The 24,526-nt window shown below is 38.2% G+C and overlaps 1 protein-coding gene across 1 annotated transcript in view; it reads left to right on the top strand.

Annotated features, from left to right (window-relative positions):
- Positions 1 to 24,453, top strand: part of LOC127648692 (collagen alpha-1(XXI) chain-like) — a 46,459-nt gene extending 22,006 nt beyond the window's left edge. Inside the window, exons 18-30 of the mRNA XM_052133410.1 lie at positions 2,745 to 2,789; positions 2,885 to 2,938; positions 3,448 to 3,501; positions 3,796 to 3,849; positions 5,140 to 5,211; positions 5,388 to 5,423; positions 5,796 to 5,840; positions 6,127 to 6,159; positions 12,072 to 12,218; positions 12,444 to 12,498; positions 13,809 to 14,000; positions 20,880 to 20,957; positions 21,036 to 24,453. Coding sequence (XP_051989370.1) covers positions 2,745 to 2,789; positions 2,885 to 2,938; positions 3,448 to 3,501; positions 3,796 to 3,849; positions 5,140 to 5,211; positions 5,388 to 5,423; positions 5,796 to 5,840; positions 6,127 to 6,159; positions 12,072 to 12,218; positions 12,444 to 12,498; positions 13,809 to 14,000; positions 20,880 to 20,957; positions 21,036 to 21,226 — 1,056 coding nt within the window. The 3' untranslated portion in view covers positions 21,227 to 24,453. The remainder of the gene's footprint in view (positions 1 to 2,744; positions 2,790 to 2,884; positions 2,939 to 3,447; positions 3,502 to 3,795; positions 3,850 to 5,139; positions 5,212 to 5,387; positions 5,424 to 5,795; positions 5,841 to 6,126; positions 6,160 to 12,071; positions 12,219 to 12,443; positions 12,499 to 13,808; positions 14,001 to 20,879; positions 20,958 to 21,035) is intronic.
- Positions 24,454 to 24,526: the final 73 nt, after the last annotated feature.

Genomic DNA, 24,526 nt, shown 5'->3' with positions numbered 1-24,526 from the left:
AATGGCTTGGCGGACTGCATAGAGTACCCTGCACTGCTCATATCAAAGCATCTGGAGCACAGCCTTCGCCCAGCCGGACCTTTGCCGCCGGGTCGAGGGCGCGAAAAGACCACCTTTCATCTTGTTGCAGAGCCCTAGACCAGGTGCGCAACAATGCGTTTCTGGTGCTGTCTTATATTCGCACGGTGCGTGAGCGTGGGCAGAATCACTAAGCGTCACCAGCCAATTGAACTGCCGTGATGGTATAGGGTTTCAAGGTATGGCCTCCTGGGAGGAGTCCCCACAGCATTAGCATTCTGACGCAGCATAGAGGTTTTTTTTTTGAAAGGGAACTAAAACCATTTAAAAAAAACATTGTCTGGACTCCAAAAGTAATTAAAATAAGATTATAATTACTACATCATTATTTTAGTTTTTGATGCAAGTGGTGGTGGTGGTGTAGTGGTTTAAGCACATAACTGGTAATCTGGTAATCAGAAGGATGCTGGTTTGAGCCCCACAGCCACCACCATTGTGTCCTTGAGCAAGACACTTAAGGTTGCTCTGGGGGGATTGTCCCTGTATAAGTGCTCTGTAAGTCGCTTTGGATAAATGTATCCAAATGCGTAAATGTAAAACTCTAAAACTAAAACTTAAAATACTGAAAAACTAAAACTGAACTGAAACTATAGAACAGATCAAACAGAGTGAAAACCACACTAAATTGAAAGAACAAGCTGAAAATAAAAATACAAACTAAAAATGTAAAACGAATAACCCAGAGTTTGCAGACAAACGTTTGATAAGTTTAGTACTCATTCGTTTCACAGGTTAAGGTTAAGTTTTTTTTCTGTTTATGCCAAATGTAACTGGTTCATTTGAAAGAAAAATGTACAGCAATTTACAATGATTCCTGAAATCTTTGGGTGGAGGAAAAGGGGGATGTATCAACTGTGGATGGTTGTAGGTATGGCGGTTTATTCATCATATAACACTCATGTGTAATTACTACAATGAAAGAAGCTGTGCTTACCAGTTGATTGGATGTGCAACAATGTGGCTTGGAAATGATACAGAAAAGCAGCACTGTGTGAGTAGACGAGAGTGGTGCTTGCCTGTGTAAATATTTGTCAGAGTGCAGAAACAGCACCCAGGTGCAGAGATGAAGAAATAAAAGGGAATTTATTAAATTCAAAATTATTTAACAAAACATTAACAACCATGTAGGAGAATACGAAAAATCCAGAGCTGGGGCAGAGGGAAACGGGGAACCAGAGCAAACTGGACCGGATGAGATACAAACAAGACAGACTGGATCACACTAGACTGGAAAAAGACGAACTGCCACTGGACAGCAAATACGTAAGAGACAAAAATAGGGAGAGAAATAGGGGTTAACAGGGGACAGATGAGGTAAATGAACTAATAATAAGCAAACAAGGAGGCGGGGTATGACGTAAGCCAGATACGCGGCCATACAGGAACAAAACAAAAGGCACATGCTCTCACAAGACAACAAAACACCCGAATGTCAAGAGCGCACATCACCTAGGCAATATACGCCCATGGCAACCGACAAACAAGACGAGAAAATGCGTAGCAACGCCAAATAAAGCGATGCCATGCATTCTCGCACTAAACGAAACCTGAGCGTACAGTAAACTGATACACTCAACAGTTGACAAAAACAAGACAGGACACCTGTGCGAGAGTTCGGCCACAAACACACCTGACACGCAGCGACAAAACGACCTCATCTCATTCATTTTCAACGAGAGCTGGTGACCGTTGGCGGTCTTCTGCCACAAGAATGATGAACTCTTCTGCCACAAGAATGTAATGCACTTGAATTATCTGAATATGTTTTATTTATATTATATATATATATATATATATATATATATATATATATATATATATATATATATATATATAATTTTTTAATATTTAAAGATAGCTATGTATCATTATTTCATCATTATATATTGAATTATTGTTATATGAGGGGCTTTCTCAGCTAATATTTGTATATGCGATTATTCGCGATTAATTAATCGGGACACCATGTAATTAATTTGATTAAAAATGTGAATCGATTGACAGTCCTAATAATATTAATTGTAAATAAACAGTGCTGTTTATAATCTCCATACACACCACTAGCGACATGCAGCGGCAAAGTAGCTGGCAGTGTGAAAGCAGCTTTAGACCGAAGTGACGAACCTCAGCACAACATGAAGACAGCTCACGACCCGGGCTCTCAATGCAATGTGATTCTGAGCATGACACGAGGCACACCCTTGTTCGCGAGAGATAAACAGATAAACTATTGAAGATAAACTATTGAAGCGGGTGGATGCTGCCAAGATGACATAAGCGCAATGCACCCACATCAATAACAGACAGACATGGAGCACGAGTGTCCGGATCCCGACACAGACCGAAAGCGAACCAGGAAGTCAGGATCCAGACACTGTGCTCCCAACATGAAACAAGATGCACAGAAGAGCGCACGGCAGGGAATACAACCGAAACCACGTGGTCACACAAAGACAGACAACAAAACAAAAGACCAAAACCCAGACTGACAGAGTGACAGCACCGTGACACCGCTAAGGTGCTTTAGGGGTTTGTTCAAATCTTTGTTTTAGGACAAATGCTTTGGGCTTCATTTCACTCACTCCTATTATTTATGCACAGACAGAAAGAAGGGCTATTGCAGATTGATGGCCCATGGTTACTATATTTTGTGTGTGTTTTTTTAGGGTATACAAGGGTTTCCTGGGGAGATGGGCCCTGCTGGACCTCAAGTAAGAATCTAAGTTAAGCACAAATAAATAAATAAACATTCATGTTTCTGTTTTCTGAGCTTTTGGGTTGTCTTATAACAAAACCATTTTGACAGGGCGAGCGTGGTGTGGGAGGACCAGTTGGTTTCACTGGACCAATGGGACAGCAGGTGTATAAAATATTTTCTATTGAATTATGTTTCTGTTTAGTGCATTGTCTTGGCATGTTCCTCAATTGCAATTTACCAGCGGCAGCTGTTTCTGGTTTTCTCATCAAAGATTTTAACTTTCAAGTTTTTACACAGAGTGACAAGATTCTGTTTTCTGGCCAGTCATAAGCTATTCATGCTAATTGAGCAGATCATAAAATGACAGAAAGACCAAATGAATGCTGCTATTTTATTCCTCATACAGAATGGGGTTTGAATCATATTGTCCCAGAGCAATGTGTTCTTTCCATTTCATTCTTATTAGCAGTTGTAAATAGTTCTCCCCATCATTTTTTGTCATCCGTTTACCACACACACACACGCATGCACGCACGCACACACACAAATCCTCCAATTGTGATGGTTATTATTGCTGATGGAATAGATATTGCATATTAAACTTTGACATTATATTATTTATATTTTATGTTTGCTTTTTTGTAAAGTTACTTAAATGTCTTTCATTTCAGGGTCCGTCTGGCCCGGCTGGCCCACCTGGCATAGAAGGTCCTCCTGGTCCAAAGGTAAAGCATCCATTAGCTAAATGTACATAGGTTATTGTATAGTTTGTTAAAACGTGTATAAAGTATGTAGCTATTAGTGTGTGTGTGTGTGTGTGTGTGTGTGTGTGTGTGTGTGTGTGTGTGTGTGTGTGTGTGTGTGTGTGTGTGTGTGTGTGTGTGTGTGTGTGTGTGTGTGTGTGTGTGGATGCATCTGTATTGTTTGCATCACCATTTTGTATGTCACTTTACCTATATGTCAAGTTTATTTACTTTTTAACTAGTTTTATTGCAAAGGAATTAAACTTTCTTTCTTAGGGTAATTCTGGGGCCCGTGGACAAAATGGGCTTCCTGGACAACCTGGTCTTAAAGTGAGTGTGTCAAGGGAGGGGGGTTTCCACACATAAAGGTCTGAGAAAGTCTGCATTGTGACATACCTCCATCTCTTCCGGCTTCAGGAAATAACTTTGAATAGTAGATGCTATACATTTCAGAAACCTTTGTTACTCTTAACACATTATTGTCTCGTAAAGTTCACTGTGTGGGAGCCAACATTTAACATGGCAAATGCTTAAGACAAAATAGATGGTTGAGGAAAGACTTTAAGCTTGCAACAGTTGATGTTGAAAGAATAATAAGATATTTTGTACACTGTTTATTTATTGTGTTCAAACAACGTGTTTTCACTATTCAAACAGTGGTGAGTTACACTACCACTTTATTAAGCTTTATTCTGTCATCATTTACTCACCCTCAGGTCATTCCAAACACATATGTCTTCTGTGCAATATAAAAGGAGGAATTTTAAAGAATGTCCCTATTTCTAATTTCAATTCAATGTCCAGGGACGTGCACAGACATTTTGGGGGGCAGAGGCTCAAGTGCAAATTAGCGCATTTAATTAGTTAAAGCCTAATTTGCAGATCAATCTGGTGATTGTGAAGACGTTATTAGACACAAATTTTACAGTATTCACATATAGATCTCCATTAAGTACAGTACATTAGCCTGTATGGCCATGATACATTTCCTTAGTTAAACTTTAGCTAACTTATTACATAAGATAGTAGCTCATGAGTCATGCATGTTAGCAAGACACAAGTTTAATATATTGTCTTTTGGCTAATTAGCTGTAAATTCGAGGCACTGGTAGCTTAGTCTTTTGTTCATCACCACTCACCTCCACACAAGCCAAGAACAACGCAACTGGGATAGGAGCTGGGAGGGGCTGCTGCTTGCTTGTGAGTCTGATGTGCTAATATGTGCTGCACTGCTGCACGGAGACGGGGAGAGTGGGAGGGGGAGAGCGAGAGAGGGAGGGCATCGGAACTCGACAAAGTTTCATCTCCCAACCTGATATTTCTATTTTTATTCAATAAATATATTTGATTGACAGAGAAGCTGTGCGCAAACAGGAATATATATATATATATATATTGTGCCTGACAATGGCTGTGAAAATCTTGAGTTAAAAGCAAAAGAAAAAGCACTGTTTTTTGACCGAAATGACGACATGAAGGTGAGTAAATGAAGACAGAATTATCATTTTTGGCTAAACCATACTTTAATTGATGCCTGTCAAGTACCTTTATGTTAAAATAGTGAAAAATGCAAATACTGAGTCTTGTAAAGGTCTGTACATGCATGCTGTTTATCCTCAGGGTTCAGAGGGAGAGCCTGGCATTCAAGGTCCCCCTGGCATTAGAGGCCTACCAGGTTTTAAGGGTCAAATGGTATGTTTGTCTTCAATACAAACCTAACCTTAAATTGGGTCTACCTTGCTTTAGAGGTTTAATAAATGTGTCCCATATGGATGGTCCATAAACATTTGGTCTTTAATTTATCATTAACACTCTCTACAATTGTATCTATATCGTTAAATGCCATAACCCATCGTTTATATTTGCAGGGTGACTCAGGATCATCTGGACCAAGGGGAAGCCAGGTACTGTGACTGCAATGTCTGTGACATTTGCTTTTATCAGTCTGTTCTATAAAAGGAACACATTGAGAGGAAGAAAGAGCCAAAAGGTGTTAAGAGCTGTCATGCAAAATGACACCTTTTTTTTCTAACAGGAATTCAGACCTACCGAAGAGAAGAAAAAAATCCACCCACACACATCATAAATATCTTTGTTATTTTGAAAGTAATAAACATATGGCCACATAATGTGCTTTTTACTGTAGATCAGCATACATTTCCAGGTTGATTTATGTTGATCTGGTGCTGGACCAGCATCCAAAACACAACATATGCTGGTGACAAACCATTCTGAAATTTTCTGATGGCCACATGTATACACGCCTCTCATTTCAGGGTGAGAAGGGCAACCAGGGAGAACCTGGAGTTTCTGGAAAACATGTATGTAAACATTATGTATACCTGAATATATTTTTTTTATCATATACGTTCATATGTATTTACCAAAACACGTTTACCATTGTATCACAGATAACCTGCTCTAAAAGGCAAATATTTGGTTATCACCAAATATTAATTAGTAAAAGGATCAGAAAATAGAAATGATGTGCACAATTGTCTCACTGTTTTGCATGTAATTTAAGTTTCTCATAAAAAGGCTGGATATTAAAATACAAATCAATTGCTCAAGACCGAATGTCTTTAACGTCATTGTTATTTTCAACAGGGTGAACCAGGCTTTCAAGGAAACAAAGGAGAGGTATATATAACTACTCTCAAAACAACTATTGTCAGTGTCTCACAACCATTTCCTGATGAATCAGACCAAGGCTCTTTCAGTTCCCTTGGTTTTTAGGCAAATTGTATATGCAATTGCTCTCAACAAGTGTTGGGGACGCAGCGTTGAAAATACAAGCAGGCCCAAATGGAAACTCTTATTCTGCTCTGAGTTTGGAGTATAGTAGATTGTAAAATGTATGTATGAGTAATGTGAGAGTATTGCACTCTTATTAGTACCTAACAACATGCAGTTAGCCAACATATTTAATAAACAAACATGCAAGTGGTGGGGAATGCATATAACTTTTACAAATTACAAATGTTTGCAATTCTGCTACTTATATGTTAAAATATTTCTTAACTGCAGTCAAACTACTCATATAAAGCTCTTTTAAAGTTACTTATGGTATTTCCTGTTACAAGTAACTATAGAGAAGCTATTTAAAAGGGTAATGTCAGATTATTTAATCTATTTTTACAATCAGAGCAGTATTTATATGGCAATAAAATGAGGGCCTCGATTAGGGTGACATCATTAAATTGAACAGATAAATCTACACTAAATACAACTAATAAAGATAGAAAAACACTGTAATTATATGTAAACAACAGCATGCCACTGGATTAGGGCAGGGCTGTTCAACCTCAGCAGCAAGTGGGCTGTATGTGTGTATATATATATATATATATATATATATATATATATATATACTGTATATTTTTATCCTTGGTTGACAACTGTACCAAACTAATGTATTTCAGTTGATGCAAACCAGTACTAAAAAGTGTTTGAGATAAAAACTGAAGTAACCAATGCTTTACAAATACGTTATACCGAGTAGTTATTATTAAGTAATACAGTACTCTGAGATAAAAAACAAAGAAATCAGCTAAAATGTGTTTTCAAAATTGGAGTAAATATGCTGAATATTTGACTGAACAATAACAATGACTTTTGTTATAGATGCAGTGATTTAACACTTTGAATTTTCCATTTTTATATTTGTTTTTATTAAATTAATGGATAGAATGTCTCTGATTCTCCCAACTCACGATTGTAGTTCGTCCATGATTTTAGTTCTTTAAACTTCTCCTTCCATCAAAATTATGGATCATGATTAGTTGTAATTGTTGCGCAGCTTCAAAAATTGTCTAAAAAACACATTGATCCTGAACAAGATGCTGTAAAAAGGCATGGTCCAACGGTCAAATAGTTTACATAGGGAAACAACTGAAAAACAGCACAAAAAGGAATTCGGCGTGAACGACCCATTAAACAACTGACAACCTCATGCGGGACTGTTAAAATTTCTAATGGGCCACCAGTTGCAAAGTATTGGATTAGGGTGTCTGAATCCTCAGCATTCATAAAAGAGTAGGCAAGAAATACCCAGGTCTCATGTCAGCTGTAAGTATATACAGTTGAAGTCAGAAGTTTACATACACCTTAGCCAAATACATTTAAACTCAGTTCCCTTATGACTCAGTACACTTGACATTGCGTTCTGCTAACTTAAATGGGAAATGCCCCTCCACACGACCTTGTTGAAACCTCTCTACAATAAAGCCAATATTCTAATGTTGGCTATGGTGTTTGAGCCCTGCCCTTTTAGGCACAAAGCTGTCTGCTATGAAAGCAGGTGCGCAAACACCGTTCCTTAGAATTTTCTTCAAGACAGCGATTCATCTCTCGTCTAGAAGCCCTCTACTGCTTCTCCGTCGACTACACAAGTCAGCGGCTAGGATCGAGAAGACTCTCCGCTCCCCTGCAGTCCTCCGGCGAACATCACTCCGCCTCGCCGCTTGACAGGAGTGAACGACTAGTGAACGATCCGCTTCAGCATCCTGACTCCCTGCAGCGGAGTTGTGTATCCTTATAAGCAATTGTTATATTGTGATATTGTGTGTATATACACCGAAAACCACCTACCTTGTCGGCCTGGGTTGCTTAGTGAGTGTTGACGCTGACTAGCACCCCTGGAGTTGTATGTTCTAAGCAACCAAAATTGGCCCGGTTGCTAGGGAGAGCAGAATCCCTTGGGGTAATCTCCTCGTGCTCGAGATTAGTGGTTCTCGCTCTCAATGGGGCACGTTGTAAGTTGTGTGTGGATCGCGGTGAGTAGCATGAGCCTCCACATGCAAAGTCTCTGCGGTGGCACGACTAGCCACATGATAAGATGTGCGGATTGATGGTCTCAGAAGTGGAGGCAATTGAGACTTGTTCTCCACCACCTGAATTGAGGTGAGTAACCGCGTCATCATGAGGACTAAGAAGTTGGATGGAGAAAAGGGGATTAAAAAATGCATCTCAGAATAGCATTCATAGTTCATTCTGAGATGCTATTCTTCTCACCTCAGTTGTACAGAGCGGTTATCTGAGTTACCGTAGACTTGATCAGTTCTAACCAGTCTGGCCTCTCTCATCAACAAAGTTGTTACTGTCCACAGAACTCCCACTCACTTGTTTGTGGCACCATTCGGAGTAAATTCTAGAGACTGTTCTGCGTGAAAATCTCAGGAGTTCAGCAGTTACAGAAATATTCAAACCAGCTGGTCTGGCACCAACAATCATCCATGCAATTATCCAATCAGCCAATCATTTGGCAGCAGTGCAGTGCATAAAATCCTGCAGATAAGGTTCTAGAGCTTCAGCTAATGTTCACATCAACCATCAGAATGGAGAAAAATGTGATCTCAGTGATTTGTACCGTGGCATGATTGTTGGTGACAGACGGGCTGGTTTGAGTATTTCTGTAACTGCTGATCTCCTGGAAATTTCACTGACCACAATTTTGGAGGTATGTTTGGAGTCATTGTCCATTTGGAAGACCCATTTGCGACGAGCTTTAACTTCCTGGCTGATGTCTTGAGATTTTGCTTTAATATGTCCACATAATTTTCTTTCCTCATGATGCCATACATTTTGTGCACCAGTCTCTCCTGCAACAAAGCACCCCCACAACATGATGCTGCCACCCTCATGCTTCACGGTGGGATGGTGTTCTTCGGCTTACAACCTCACCCTTTTGCACCAAACATAGCAAAGGCCAAACAGTTCAATTTTTGTTTAATCAGACCAGAGGACATTTCTCTAAAAAGTAAGATCTTTGTCCCCATGTGCACTTGCAAACTGTAGTCTGGCTTTTTTATGGTGGTTTTGGAGCAGTGGCTTCTTCTTTGCTGAGCAGCCTTTCAATTTATGTCGATGTAGGACTCATTTTACTGTGGATATAGATACTAGTCTAACTGTTTCCTCCAGCGTCTTCAAAAGGTAATTTGCTGTTGTTCTGGGATTGATTTGCACTTTTTGCACCAAACTACACTCATCTCTAGTAGACAGAATGCATCTCCTTCCTGAATGGAATGATGGCTGCATGGTACCATGGTGTTTATACCTGTGCACTATTGTTGTACTGAAAATGTGGCACCATGGTGTTTATACTGTACTTGCACACTATTGTTTGTACAGATGAATGTGTTACCTTCAGCCATTTGGAAATTGCTCCCAAGGATGAACCAAACTTGTGAAGGTCCACAATTTATTTTTTCTGAGGTCTTGGCTGATTTCTTTTGATTTTACAATGATGTCAAGCAAAGAGGCACTGAGTTTGAAGGTAGGCCTTAAAATACATCCACAGGTACAACTCCAATTCATAAGAAGCTTATAAACAATTGTTTGAAAAATGACTCATGTCATGCACAAAGCAGATGTCCTAAACGACTTGCCATAACTATAGTTTGCTAATATGAAATCTGTGAAGTGGTTAAAAAATTTGTTTTACTTCAGAGTATGTAAACTTCTGGCTTCAAATGTATACCAAGAAAGTTGTTCCTTGTGTTTTAATTGTGCTTTTGACAAAACCAGAGAAGATTTGTAGTATCCTTTATCCCTTGCGCATCTGTAATTTTGCGTTCATATTCAATGCGAAGAACAATTTCATCTTGCATTTCTCGTGCGAGTTTGAACGCTGGATTATAAATTTGTGTTTAAACTCGCGTTCACGCGAGTAATGTGAACCCGCGAGTATTCCCCTTTCTCCTTCGGAAAAGGACAGGAGGAGGGGCTTCTTCGACTTGGTTCATATTAGAGTACAACCAATAGCAGAATCAAGTAGACACGCATATTTTCAGAACTTACCAGGTAGTCCAACTTCCTTGCTCACTTTCCTCCAAGCGATGTCTATTTTCGTCCGGTCTCTGCACATGTATGAAGTTCTGTCATTCAATTCCAGGTGCCCACACACCACTACAACAATTTCTTCGTCCATTTTTCCAGATTTCTTCTGCTACTACGTCAGTATGTCTGTGACATCCGGACAATCTCAATGCTGATAGGCTTTCATGACAACGCGTCATGTGAATTTCTTGCTCAAGTTGAAAAATGAAGCGGAAGAAGCGATTTTGCTTGTTCGAGTCACGTCATTTGCACCACCCGTCACAAATTCGCATCTATTTGCATCTTTGCATTGATTTTATATGTAATCGTGCCACGCGAAACGCTCGCATCGCCTTGTATGTGAATGCACCAAAACGCTATTGCATTGTGTTTGTGTTTTATTGTGTACAGTACAAAAAGAACATAAAAAGCCATTTGCTTAGTGACGTCTTTTTCAAGATGCCATTCTGCAAATGTTCCCACTTTTTGAGCGATATATACCTCTGTCAAGATGGGAACAAGTGCTGTTTTCCATATACACTCGAAACCGATCCCCTTTAGTGCCATGGAGCTCAACTCACATAGTTTATCATTAATTATACCTAAATCATTATCAAAGAACAAAGATTATTTACCATTGCAATTACGGGATGATACATTGTGTATAAGTATCTTTCATATAGCATACACAATGTATTTTCAGTTACAAGTCTTTTTGTGGTTTGACAGCTTGAATGAAAAACCTATTCTTTGCTGCATAAAGGGAAATTGTATAATTAATGTCACCATTTCTAATATTTACATTTGCAGTTACACCAGTTTCATACACTAACCTGCAAACTCATCAATGTCACTTTGTTCATTCTTAAATAAGTATAAAAACCTTTGTAACTTTTGACTGCCATCAGCTCGTAATATCTATGTAATATTTGTCCCTTGTCCATGCCGTGAACGGCTATAGTAAATGTTATGTTGCCCTCTTGTGGTCTCCTAAAGCTATTACATCAGTCTAGATTGAATGAAATGCAACTAACAGTGAATTGTAAGAACACAAGTTAAACTAATTTAAATGTTGGCTGATGTTAATATATCAATGCCTCAAAAAATTCTTAATATTGTGCTGAACAATAATCAATTTATCTATATTTTATGACATCCCCAGAATCTATATACTACTCATCTGTATACCTATAGAGCTTACTTATTCACTTGCCAAAAAGTGTTATCAAATGCAGTATATACTGTGACATTTCTTGATTTCGGACGCAGTAGTAGAATACCTTGTAGGGAGTCAAATGATTGAATGAATTGTTCTTTTGAACAGCATGATATACCTGAAATGTGTAAACTAATGATTCACTAAAATGAATCAGACTTTCCAGTTTACACATGAGACAGAGGGCAGTTCAGTAAAAAAAATATATTATTCCTCAGCTAGCAAGTAAAGCTATATGTGCAATACAATATATCTAAATAGAACACGAATTACTGTCATGCTACTGCAAAAATGTGGTTAAGTTAGTAGCCTTGCTACTTTTAGTTAGTTGTTTCCCAACACATCCTAGATTTGGTTTGCAACACCAAAACTACGTGTCAATATTGCTTACATTTGCAAATGATCTTTGCTCAAATAATTAAATGTGCACAAAATTTGATTAATTAAAGAGCTAGTTTTCCTATGTGATTTCTGAATGAATTCCTTAAGTGGTGATACTTAAATATATTTGTTCTCACAGTCAGGTGTAGCAGGGGATCCTGGGATCAGAGGGGCTGATGGGAAAAGGGGAGACATGGGTCCATCAGGGCCACCAGGATCTCGAGGCTTTCCGGGTCTAGATGGGTTACCAGGGCAGCCAGGAGTTCCAGGTTACCCAGGAAAACCTGTGAGTATGAAGCCGTTTATCAGGAATTAACATTTATAAAGAACAGAATGTATTGTGATGATGGACATGTTCAAATATTATTCATATGATTCCCTTTCCTCCTTCAAAAGGTGGAATCCCCTCTTGTTAGGTGTTGTTGAAATTAAGAATCTGTTCTTAAGTGACTTACCATGTTAATAGGTCAAATAAATAAATAAATAATCATTTAAATTCACTGTGTAACAGGGAAAGGAACCTTCTGAGGAACATCTTATGAAAATGTGTGCCTCTGTGTTACAAAGTAAGTTTTCTTAGATTCAATTTTTTATGTCTTTAAAATAAAAATTGTGGTTGAGTATTCTATTAATAATTGTCATAATTATTTCACTGGTGAATGCATTTAGTGTGATTTATGTTTGAATCAAATATACAGTCAAACAGAGATAAAATACTAGTATCCATTTTGCTCATACTTAGGGTTGGGTATTTGAGACTTGATGGTTTTTAAAACGGAGACAGAAAGGAACCGCCCCAAAAATCCAAGCAACCACTTAGCAACTGTATAGCAAGACACTAAAAACATTCAAAATGCCTGAGAACTGCATCCTGGCAAAAAGCACAGCTGGTAACTTTTGCACAGGCAAACACCCCTCATATTTTCACTAGAAAATTTTAAAATCTAGTATTCTAGATATACTCTCTTTCTTAATATATTAGTGTTGCTCAATGTAATACTTATTAATACTTTAAAGATGTTTCAATATTTAACTAGAAAACAAGACAGGATTTGATGTAGATTTGTGGGTGTTGACTCTATGAAAAATGTGTTTGCATGCACAGCTTGCCTCATGGAATAGTTAGCAGTAATCAGTTTCAGTTCTCTGTTAAAAAGGAAAAACCTAAATATCTGTAACCAGCAAAGTTGGGTAATCTTTCTGTCGAGGAAGCATAATACAATTTTTGTGTTCTAGATACCATCACAGAAATAACACCATCTTTTCAACACTGCTTACAATAAAATAGATCTATGCTGTTTGCATTGTCTGTCTATGTAGTTCACACTTATTTTCCCCAAATTATGCTCATTTCGTACACTTACACTTAACAGCAGTATATGTAGCAATTGTAATTTTACCTGAGCCAGATGTTTGTGATGCTGAACACAACAGTGCACATGGTCATGACAGAAAATGTGAGGACTTTGAGTGTTTACATGTACAAACAAACGTATAACTACAAACTATGATAATGCAAGAAAAACACATCAACATGAGATTTTGAAATTATATATTTTTTCTCCAGTCCTGAAGTAAAAGCGTAATTTGACATGCATACACTGAATGCTGATAAAGGGGTTTACATGTAAAACGGGATAATGGGAAACATGTATAATTGTTATAACAGGCAAAACTCTAGGTCAGTCAGGTATCGCCTATTACCATTATGACAGTGGCTTTGAAAATAACATATTTTAAGGTGTTTACATGTCCTCACTCGGCTTCTTAAGCATAAACGTGTAAGATTGTGTCTTAACACAATCCCAATTAGCTCAATATAAGGGCCAAAATATATTTGATCTTCCATTCATCTCTCTATATCTATCTTCAACAGACCAGCTACCACAGCTCCTGCAGGTGATGGGCCAAAGAAGTTGCGAAAACTGTGAAACCAAACAAGGGGCACCAGGCGATCCAGGCCCCTCCGGTCCAACAGGCCCATCTGGACCACCAGGGTACCCTGGCATGGTGGGAGCTCCTGGCTACCCGGGACCACCAGGGAGGAGGGGACCAGAAGGAGTTAAAGGTGAGTTGCTAATGGCCAGGCCCAGACTGAATCTGATGACTTTTTTAGCATTTTCTGAATCTGTGCTAATTTTTACGAAAGGGATTAAAACATAGCATTAAATGTTCCTAAAAGATTACTACACTCTTATTGGTAGCTAAAAGCATCATGAAATTAGCCAAAATTTTTATAAAAAAAACATGCAAGGGATGGGAATTGCATAGAACTTTTATTATTAAATGGTAAATGGTCTGCACTTATATAGCGCTTTTTTCTAACCTCAGAGGTTACCAAAGCGCTTTACACTGTGTCCCAATCACCCATTCACACACACATTCATACACCAATGGCGGCAGAGCTGCCATGCAAGGCGCTAGCCTACCATTGGGAGCAACTTGGGGTTCAGTGTCTTGCCCAAGGACACTTCGGCATGTGGAGTCATGTGGGCCGGGATTCGAACCGCCAACCCTGCGATTGGCAGCCAACCCGCTCTACCACCTGAGCCACAGCCGCCCTCTTTGTGATATTAAGATATCACAATGCTCGTAGATTCTGTCAGGGCCTGCTGATGACACACCAGCAATCCTCAACAGATTGTGTGAAGTTGTTTTGAAGTTAGGTAATGGACCCTTTTCTCATATCCAGGTTGGAGAGCAGAAGTAGATGCATAACTGGGTAAACCTGAATAGCGGCGAATGGGGATCAAAGCAAATAAAATTTTTGCTTACCTGTTTTCTCCAACAACAACAAAAAAAAATCTATGATTACGCTTTCACATCTTTGCAAAACAAGATAGAATTATACAGTGCTGGATAATAGCAGTTAGTTATGTGACCAAAAGTTAGTAGTGCCTGACCGATTTGGCAATCGGACAATATTATCGGCTGTTTGTCCAGTAGAGCGTGCTCCGACTCTATTGTTTACAGAGCTGAGCTGACGGTGGTTCTGCAGACAGTGTGGAGTTAAGCGGTGTCTTCACGGTAAGTTGCAAACTAGTTTGTGTTAATAAACAAAAACCCCATCATTTTCCCTTTTCAATATAACTAATATAACGTTGATGTCACTTATGTTGATCACATCTGTTTGCTATGTTAGCCAGCTATAGATTGTCAGTGCAGTCATTAATGTAGCAGATTGAAAGGTTATCATCAGAGCATCTTTTTGCAGCTCAGCAAACAATTCACACTACATTGTTACCTATATGGTAAGATGCAATGCTGGAAAGTAAATAAACAATGTCCATCTTTTACTGTCCGCTGTTTATCTCTTGACTTGGCTGGTGTAAATGACGAGAAGCTGTGCTTTTTGTTTTTCAACCTGACCCTAATTGACTGGCAGTATTAAAATAGTCAGCATTTGACTGATACTAAACAGTACTCAGGTGTGGTCCATCCTAAATCCAAGGTTCAAACAATGGCATATGAAGTATCCATGTCTTATGGTTGGAGTTGGCATTAGTTCATCCTCTGAAGTCCATCATAATAGACTGAAGTGATGTTTGGCTGGCACTGGCTGCATTTAGTCATCATCACACAGCGACACGTAGCAGTGGAGTCCAACAAGAAGCAGGAATGGAGCTGGATACAGACATTGGTAATTTGATTTTCAAAGTACAGATTGGTATCAAATATAACACCTGAAGATGATGTAACAATACATCCATCCAGAGTCAAATTATATTTTAGCTGCTTATTTTTAGAGTTTTTGACGAATAATTAGAACCTCTGTTTTGTCAGAATTGAGTAGAAGGAAATTTCTGGCCATCCAATCTTTTATTTCATTGATACACTCAGCTAATTTGGAGAATTGTGAAATCTCATCAGGTTTTGAAGAAATATAAAGTTGTGTATCGTCGACATAACAGTGGAAACTTATTCCACGTTTCTTGATAATAATAATAACCTTTATTTTACCAGGAAAGAAGACTCACTGAGATTAAAATCTCTTTTTCGGGAGTGTCCTGACCAAGATAAGCAGCTTAGTTTACATTTTACATCAAAGTTACAACACGCAAACATAATCAGATCTCATTACGTAAAAAAAAAAAAAAAAATGCATCTGGTTAAAAACATTTACACACACTTAATTTACTCAGATGATTATCTAATAAATAGTTAAATTGACTACAAGATACTACATCTTTTAACTTCATCTCAGTCTGGAGAAGATTCCAATCCGATGCTACGGCATATTTAAAAGAGGTTTTACCCATCTTAGTTCTGGCAAAAGGCAAACACAAATTGTAGGTCGATTTAGAACGTAATGAGTAATTACCAGGTGACTTCTGTTTAATAAGACAACAAAGATAAGGGGGTAAATAACCCAATATAGCTTTGTAAATCAATTGGTACCAGTGCTTTTTCCTTCTAATACTCAGCGACGACCAGCCAACCATTTTATATAGGTCACAATGGTGTGTCGAAAATCTGCAGTCAGTTATAAATCTCAAAGCACCATGGTACAGAGCATCCAGAGAGACAAGAAGGTAAGAGGGGGCGTGCTGATATACTACATCCCCATAATCAAAAACTGGTAAGAAGGTAGCAGACACTAGTTTCTTTCTCACGTTAAATGAGAAACATGATTTGTTTCTAAAATAGAATCCTAATTTTTTCTTAAGTTTTTGCCTCAGATATTTAATATGTGACCCAAAACATAGTGTGTTATCGATAATGATACCAAGGTATTTGTACTCCAATACTGATGTAATCAGATTACCCTGAAAAGTCAAAAAGAGATTGAATTCTCAGTAGAGATTTTGGAATTCGAAAATAACATACATTTAGTTTTTTCTCATTTAAGACCAGCTTTAATGCACAAAACCTATTTTGTATCATATCGAAAGCAGACTGTAAGAAAGCCACAGATTGTTGCTTAGATGAATCTGAACAATATATAATTGTATCGTCTGCATAAAAGTGAAACCTTGTATTTTCAATATTAAAATCCAAACAATTTATATATATGCTAAATAATAACGGGCCAAGCACAGATCCTTGAGGGACTCCCTTAACGACCTCCAATGGATCTGACTGAAAACCTTCCACCTGAACACATAGGGTTCTTCCCTTTAAATAAGAACTAAACCATGAAATAACAGTTTCCGATAGTTTCCTATCTCCTAGGGGAAGCATATAAAAGGAGAAAAGCCGAGGCCCTAAAACTGATCCTTGTGGCACTCCATACTTTACTTTTGTTTGGTTTGACAATTCCTCAAATACATAGACAAAGTGGTAGCGGTCTGCTAAATAGGACCTAAACCATGCTAATGCAACTCCTCAAATGCCAACATAATTCTCCAGCCTATTCAAGAGAATGTTGTGATCTATCGTGTCGAATGCAGCACTAAGATCTAAAAGCACTAGAAGTGAAATGATCACAATCATCAATCAATCACACAATCTCATCACAATACAGAGACTGCACTAATCAGAGTTACAAATGACTTGCTCTTATCATGTGATTTGTAACTCTGATAAGTGCAGTCTCTGTATTGTGATGAGGCCTAAATCCTGACTAGATATATACTACTTCTCTGTAGAAATGAACACAGTTGGGAGGATACTGCCTTTTCTAGTATTTTCGACATAAACAAGAGATTTGAAATTGGTCTATAATTAGCCAATTCTCCAGGATCAAGTTGTGGCTTCTTAATAAGTGGTTTGATAACTGCCATTTTAAAGTTTCTTGGAACATGTCCTTAGGATAGCGAGGAGTTAATATTATTAAGAAGAGGTTCTGAAATGACAGGAGATACCTATTTTAAGAGCTTAGTTGGTATTCGATCTAACAAACATGTTGTAGCTTTTGATGTTTCGATTAGATGTTTTCTGAGGTGTGCTGTGACAGATGATTGAATAATTCCAATTTTATTTCTAATTATTTTAATTTTATCTGAAAATAAATTCAGTACTCTTGTGCTGCGATGTAATATCTTGTTCTGTTGAGGCTTTATTCCTAACCAATTTAGCCACAGTACTGAATAAACACCTAGGATTGTTGTGGTTATTTTCTATGAGTTTACTATAATATGCTGACCTGGCAGCTTTTAGTGCCTGTCTGTAGTTACAGACACTGTCTTTCCATGCACCACGAAATACTTCTAATTTTGTATTCTTCCACATGCGCTCCATTTTCCGAGCTGTTCTCTTGAGAGCATGAGTGTGATCATTGTGCCATGGTGCAGGGCTTATTTATTTAATCGAAGTGGGGCGACACTATCAAGAGTGATAGAGAAGACTGCATTTATATAATTTTTTACTTCATCAAGTTCTTCTGGGATTTGGGGTTTATTGAGTGTATGAGATAAATCTGGAACATTATTATACATATCTTTAGTGGTAGAAAAATAGTTCTACCTGAACGATAGCATGGTGTAGATTGAGTAACATTAGCTGATCGCAGCATACAAGAAACGAGGCAATGCATAAAATGCTCTGCTGCATAATTTCTATATTATTAACATCAACTCCATAAAACAGAATTAAATCTAGCTTATGATTATGGCAATGAGTTGGTCCTGTTACATTTTGTCTGACTCCAAGAGAGTTGAGAATATCGATAAATGCTAATCCCAATGTGTCATTTTCATTATCTATGTGAATGTTGAAGTCACCAAAAATGAAAGCTCTATCTACAGTAACTACAAGATCTGATAAAAAATTAGCTAATTCACCAATGAAATCAGAATAAGGCCCGGGTGAGCTATACACTGTAGCAAGGACAAAAGACGACAGATATTTTTTATTTATGTCTGACAGTGTCACATTAAGCATTATTAGTTCAAAAGATTTACATTTATATCCTGTCCTCTGAGTAACACCAAAAATTCACTGTAAATTGTAGCAACACTAATGTTCTAGTAGCCCTATTTGTATATGATGTTTAACTTTAATTTGTTTGTTTTGTTCAAGTTTGACCTCAATCACATTTTTTCTAAATGATTTAGTGAGGGTATTGTGGTTGGAAGTTCAGGGAACAGACACAGTCTCTATATGATATCTAGGTGATGCTATCTCTATGTGTTGTAGTTTATGTGACCTGTGAGACATCTCAAGGCAGTTAGCAGATGTTCAGTTTAACTAGTTTGTCTGCTTCCTGACCTTAGTCAAATACTTTCAGTAAAATCATTATTAAGACTATGAGCCAAATTACTAGAGAGGAGAGAGGCACCTTCCGTGGAGGGATGGAATCCGTCTCTCTTTAGCTTGTCAGGTCTACCCCAAAAATTCTTCCAATTATCTATAAATCCTATTTTATTCTTCAGACACCACTCAGACATCCAGCCATTCAGTGACACTAATCTACTATAAACCTCATCACCACGACGAGCAGGGAGGGGACCAGAACATATTACAGTGTCTGACACTCACCCACACCTCCACACACCTTTTTAAAATTATCTTTAGTGATCTCCGACTGGCGAAGCCGGACATCGTTAGTGCTGACATGAATAACAATTTTAGAAAATCTACATTTAGCATTACACAGCACTTGTCAATTTTATTTGATGTCAGACCTGAAATGCAATTAACAATAGTGGCTGGAGTCTCTATTTCCACGTTCTTTACAATAGAATCACAAATGACAAGGGCTCTTTCAACATGATTCTCAGTGGGTGCATCACTGAGTGGGGAGAATCGATTGGAAACCCTAACAGAAATGGGAGAGTGTTGTCTCTGCTGAGTGAGTATGCCTCGAAGACGTCACCCAAATGCCCTGCAGTGGGGCTCTACAGCTGGAACCAAAGTGTGTGTGTTGCTTGCTGTACTACCCGCATCCGAAACGGTATCTACAGGCTTCTCTTTCTCACTGACCTCTACTAGCATTCGGATGCAAGTCTATAACTCATTAAACTTCTCTGTGAGCCCGACTAATTCCTTACATTTATCACATGTGAATCCCTCCCTGATGACAGAGGAGGCTATTGTAAACATGTGACATGCAATGCAGGAAGAAATAACATGAGCGGATGCCATGACTTACCGCAAATTGTTTGTTGTTGTTGGTTGTTCTTGAGCGGTTATGGTTTGAGATTGATGTGAATCCCTCACGCAATTGTTTGTTGTTGTTGGTTGTTCTTGATAAGCGGTGCTTTGAGATCGATGCAACAATCTGTGTAACACAGAGGAGAAAAACGAGTGCGTGCTGAAAAATGCACGCAGTGTAATCACGATAAGAGAATAATGCAAGAAAAAAACAGATGCGTGCTTAAAAATGACAGATGTTAAGGATTAAAATCTGAAAACAGATATATAAGCGATGCTAAAAAACTAGCAGGCTACAAACACAGACTCAAGCTAGGCGCCAGCAGCAACATGTAAAATACACACAGATGAAACAGTAGGAAGTGGAAAAAACAGAAACACGATAACAAAGATGTAAGGGAAAGATAAAGGATAAAACAATGAACGTATAGGAATAAGAATAAGTCATGCTAAGCAGCCTAAGCAGGCTACAAACACAAACACTCATGCAGCGTGACGTAAGCAAGAGGAAGTCATGTACCACGTGATCAGTCAACTCCATCACTTGCAGTTACACAGTAAACTGTGAGAATGGCCAGACTGGTTTGAACTGACAAAGTCTACAGTAACTCAGATAACTGTAGTCCAATCAGTTAGAAAAGACATTCTAACTGATTGGACTACAAAAGTGCATTAAGTCAGAACAGGCTGAAGGTCTGTACCAAGTTTAATGGATGTAGCTCGAAAGCTCTAGGAGGAAATAGTGTTAGAAATTTTGGGCTTGGTTTAAAGATTTTAAAATAACCCTAAACCAGGCATGAGGAATAACAGTAAACCAACAAAGCCAACATAATTAAAATGTTGACATAGTTCTGGTGAGATTAAAGCTTGGTTCTGAATCATACATTTATACTTACATACATTTTTCTTACAGGTGATATTGGCCCAATGGGTATGAAAGGTGCCAAAGGACAGGGTGACACTGGGTTGCCAGGTCCACCTGGCCCAGCAGGTAAAAAATAAAAATGTCAATTTCAGACTTGTTTTGGGCGTCTTTTGTTTGTAATTTATTATTTTGTGTTTTACACAGGTTTACAAGGCCCACGTGGAACCGATGGTGAGGGATATCCTGGGCCTTCTGGTCCCCCAGGAAAACCTGGCTCTCCAGGTATCCCAGGCAAACGTGGGCCCCCAGGATCAATGGGTATTTGTGACCTGTCTTCTTGTTATCAAGCCTACAGTTTTCACGACAACCCTTTTAGGAAAGGACCAAACTTTTAGCATAAGAACAGTGGGATCTTACTGATTCTGTACAGATTTCTCTGAGAGTTTAAATGGACAACAAACATTTCAGATGCTCAGCATTGACCTCAAGAACTTCTAACCTCTAAAGAAAGTTGTCATGATCTTGACTTTAAATATGTGATGTGTTTTTTGTCTGAGAATCTTATGTTTTGTATGTTAACATTCCTTATTTGAGTGAATCTTTGTGTGTGACCCGTTTCTAAAGTGCAGTTGTGCTCAAAAGTTTGCATACCCTTGGAGAATTGGTAATATATGTACCATTTTTAAAGAAAACATGAGTGAAGGTGAGCCCTGTGAAGCCATGTTTTACAGTAAATTTAGAACAGCTTGGGGATGTTGTTAGGCACGACGCGGAGCAAAGATGGTGTTTATTCATAAAATAAACACCAGCAACAAAAAATTATAATTATATAACATATTTATTCCTCCGCCAAGCAATGTAGTTACAAAGAGGTTGCCAAGCAACACATGCAGCAACAAAGACAGTGAAGAATGCTGCTCAACCAATAAGAATCAAGGGCCGTAACTATTCACATTTATCTGGATACTTAATTGTGCAGTTGCTGAAGCTAGTAGTCCTCTTTGCTGGATGAGGAGTTTTTAACGCTGTAAAGGTGTGCTTTAATTGTGCAGTGCCAGAGGCAAGGATATTGCTCCAGCATCGTCTCTCTTCTTAGTTTGGGCGCCAGTAAGATTGCAGGGACGATTCACATTTATGCACAGTCACTGAGATGATTTCTCTCGCCTCTAGGCCAGCATCAGAAAGCTTTTGTACAGTCATGCTTTGCAAGCAGTGGTTGGTATAGATTGTCTCATTGCCAGCTGCTATACAAATCCATGGCAACATAGAACCAAGGAAGTTCACCCCCATAGGCTCTCTAGTGTGCCTAACATTAGGAGAGAGATTTTTTTTTTGCCTTGTAACCTGTTGCATTGTAGCTGTTGTCACTTACCAGCAATTTCTTTTTTTCTTGTTACAGTGTAGAGTAAGCTTCACTGTAACAAAAAATATATTGCTGGCAAATGACAGCATGACTACAGAAAGGTGTGCACAATATGCTACAAATAAAAATGTTTAACTTACCATACATCTTTGGTGTAGTTTGTCCGCTTTTGGTGGAGATAAAAAAGCAGGTGGATTGGCCGGCAGCAACGAGAGGTATTTCTCCAATGAGGCGACAGGACACAGAGGATTCCCTGACTGCTCAAACATAAATCCCCGTAGGCTTTCTTTGTTTATTTTGCTGGCATCTTTGTGTTTTTTTGTGCATTCGTTGAATGACAGTGTTACGTACTTCTGACCGTTCTCATCCTGGAGGATGATAAATTATTCTGGCTTCAGTTGGCGGTTGCCCACTTTAGCTCTGCGTCCCATATGCACCTGTACATCAAACCAGATTTGTTGACATGACCCTCAGGTTTATTTGGATTCAGTGCTGCAGACTGCTTGATTTTCTGAAAGTCTGCCTCTGTTAACGCAGGATAGTGGATGTTTTGTCACGTCCTTCTTGGCGAAGATTTTTCACTACACCAACAAAAAGTTGTTGCTAGTGATAAACTCGGGATCTTTCAGCTGACACCAGGATCGGCTGATCTTGTATCATTTATGTACAGATTAAGCCCCACACGTAGGCCGACATAACTGCTGAAACCGCAGAGTTTACCTTTCCCTTTTTTCACGGTGGCATAAAACTGATGGAGAGCCTGGTTTTGGTCAATTTTGGTTATTGTTTTAAAATCAATAGCCAGATCTTTCTTGGCACAGCAATTCTGAAAACAGCGAACAGACTGTAAATAAAGCTCTATTTTGGTCTCGTCACTCCAAATTACAGTGTGCCAAAAGCTGTGAGGTGTGTCAAGGTGTTGTCGGGCATATTGTAACCAGGCTTTTTTGTGGCATTGGTATCAAGAGATCCCTGAATTTTCCACTTTTTAATAAGTGATTGAACAGTACTGACTGGCATTTTCAAGGCTTTGGATATCTTTTTATATCCTTTTCCATCTTTATAAAGTTCCATTACCTTGTTACACGGGTCTTTTGACAGTTCTTTTCTGCTCCCCATGGCTTAGTATCTAGCCTGCTCAGTGCATTCACGTGAGAGCTAACAAACTCATTGACTATTTATACACAGACACTAATTGCAATTTAACAAGCCAAAGGTGTGGGAAATTAAACTGTAATTGACATTTCATCCTGTGTGTGTCACCTTGTGTGTCTATAACAAGGCCAAACATTCAAGGGTATGTAAACTTTTGATCAAGGCCATTTGGGCATACAACAGTCATAACTGTTATCATTATGATTTAAAAAGGAGCCAAACAACTATGTGATAATAAATGGCTTCATATGAACACTATCCTTAAATAAAAAAACTGATAATTATTTGCATGATCAGTCATATTTTCAAAATCAATGGCAAAATTTCACAATTTCTGCCAGGGTATGCAAACTTTTTGAGCACAACTGTAATTGATGTTGTTTTACACTTAAGATCTGAACATCATGTCATCTCTTTCCGAACAATGGGGAAAGTGAACGGGGACTGGTGCTGTCAAGCTCCAAAAATGACTAAAAAGCACTGAAAAGTATCATAAAATTGGTCCATTCAACTCATTTGCTGTTGTCGAAGCCTTCAGAAGCAATACGATAGCTTTGTGTCAGGAATAGACCAAAATTTAAATTGTTATTCACTGAAAACATTTCTCCTCCATACTTCTATAATATAATTTGTAATTCACATACTTTGAAATATGGTGTGTCAATTCATTTTCAATCTACTTTTTTGGTTGAACGATTACACTGTACTGCCCTAGCCAAGCTACCTCTGAACAGGATGTGAAGCATTTGCTATTGGCTATACCAGGATGTTTGTTCAAATCTGAGAATACTTATGCTCATGGGCTATTCATAGTCTGTTTTATTTTATACCAACATTTAAAATGTATTTTTTATACTCCTACAACATTTTAATTGTTTCAGCATTTGGTGTATTGTAGAATTTTGCAGCACTCTTAATAAGGTTTTAGTTTTGGCATGCAAGTTTTTGACTTAATAGATTTGTGAAAATGATTACCAACTATTTATTTCCTAATATTTTTTTTATGTATGTTCATTTTTAATGCACACAGGACTTTTGCCTTTTCATGTCTTTTAGCAAATACTGAATCTGATTTATTTTATTAATTCATTCATTTTTAAGTGCAGCTGACATTTAACTTATGATTTACTGATAAGATAACAAAATTTTTGAAATAAATGTTTCAATCCTGAATGAT

The sequence above is a fragment of the Xyrauchen texanus genome, chromosome 9, assembly GCF_025860055.1.
Source record: "Xyrauchen texanus isolate HMW12.3.18 chromosome 9, RBS_HiC_50CHRs, whole genome shotgun sequence".
NCBI classification, from domain to species: Eukaryota; Metazoa; Chordata; class Actinopteri; order Cypriniformes; family Catostomidae; genus Xyrauchen; species Xyrauchen texanus.
The sequence above is the reverse complement of the archived record's forward strand: the minus strand, read 5'-3'. Positions and strand labels throughout refer to the sequence as shown.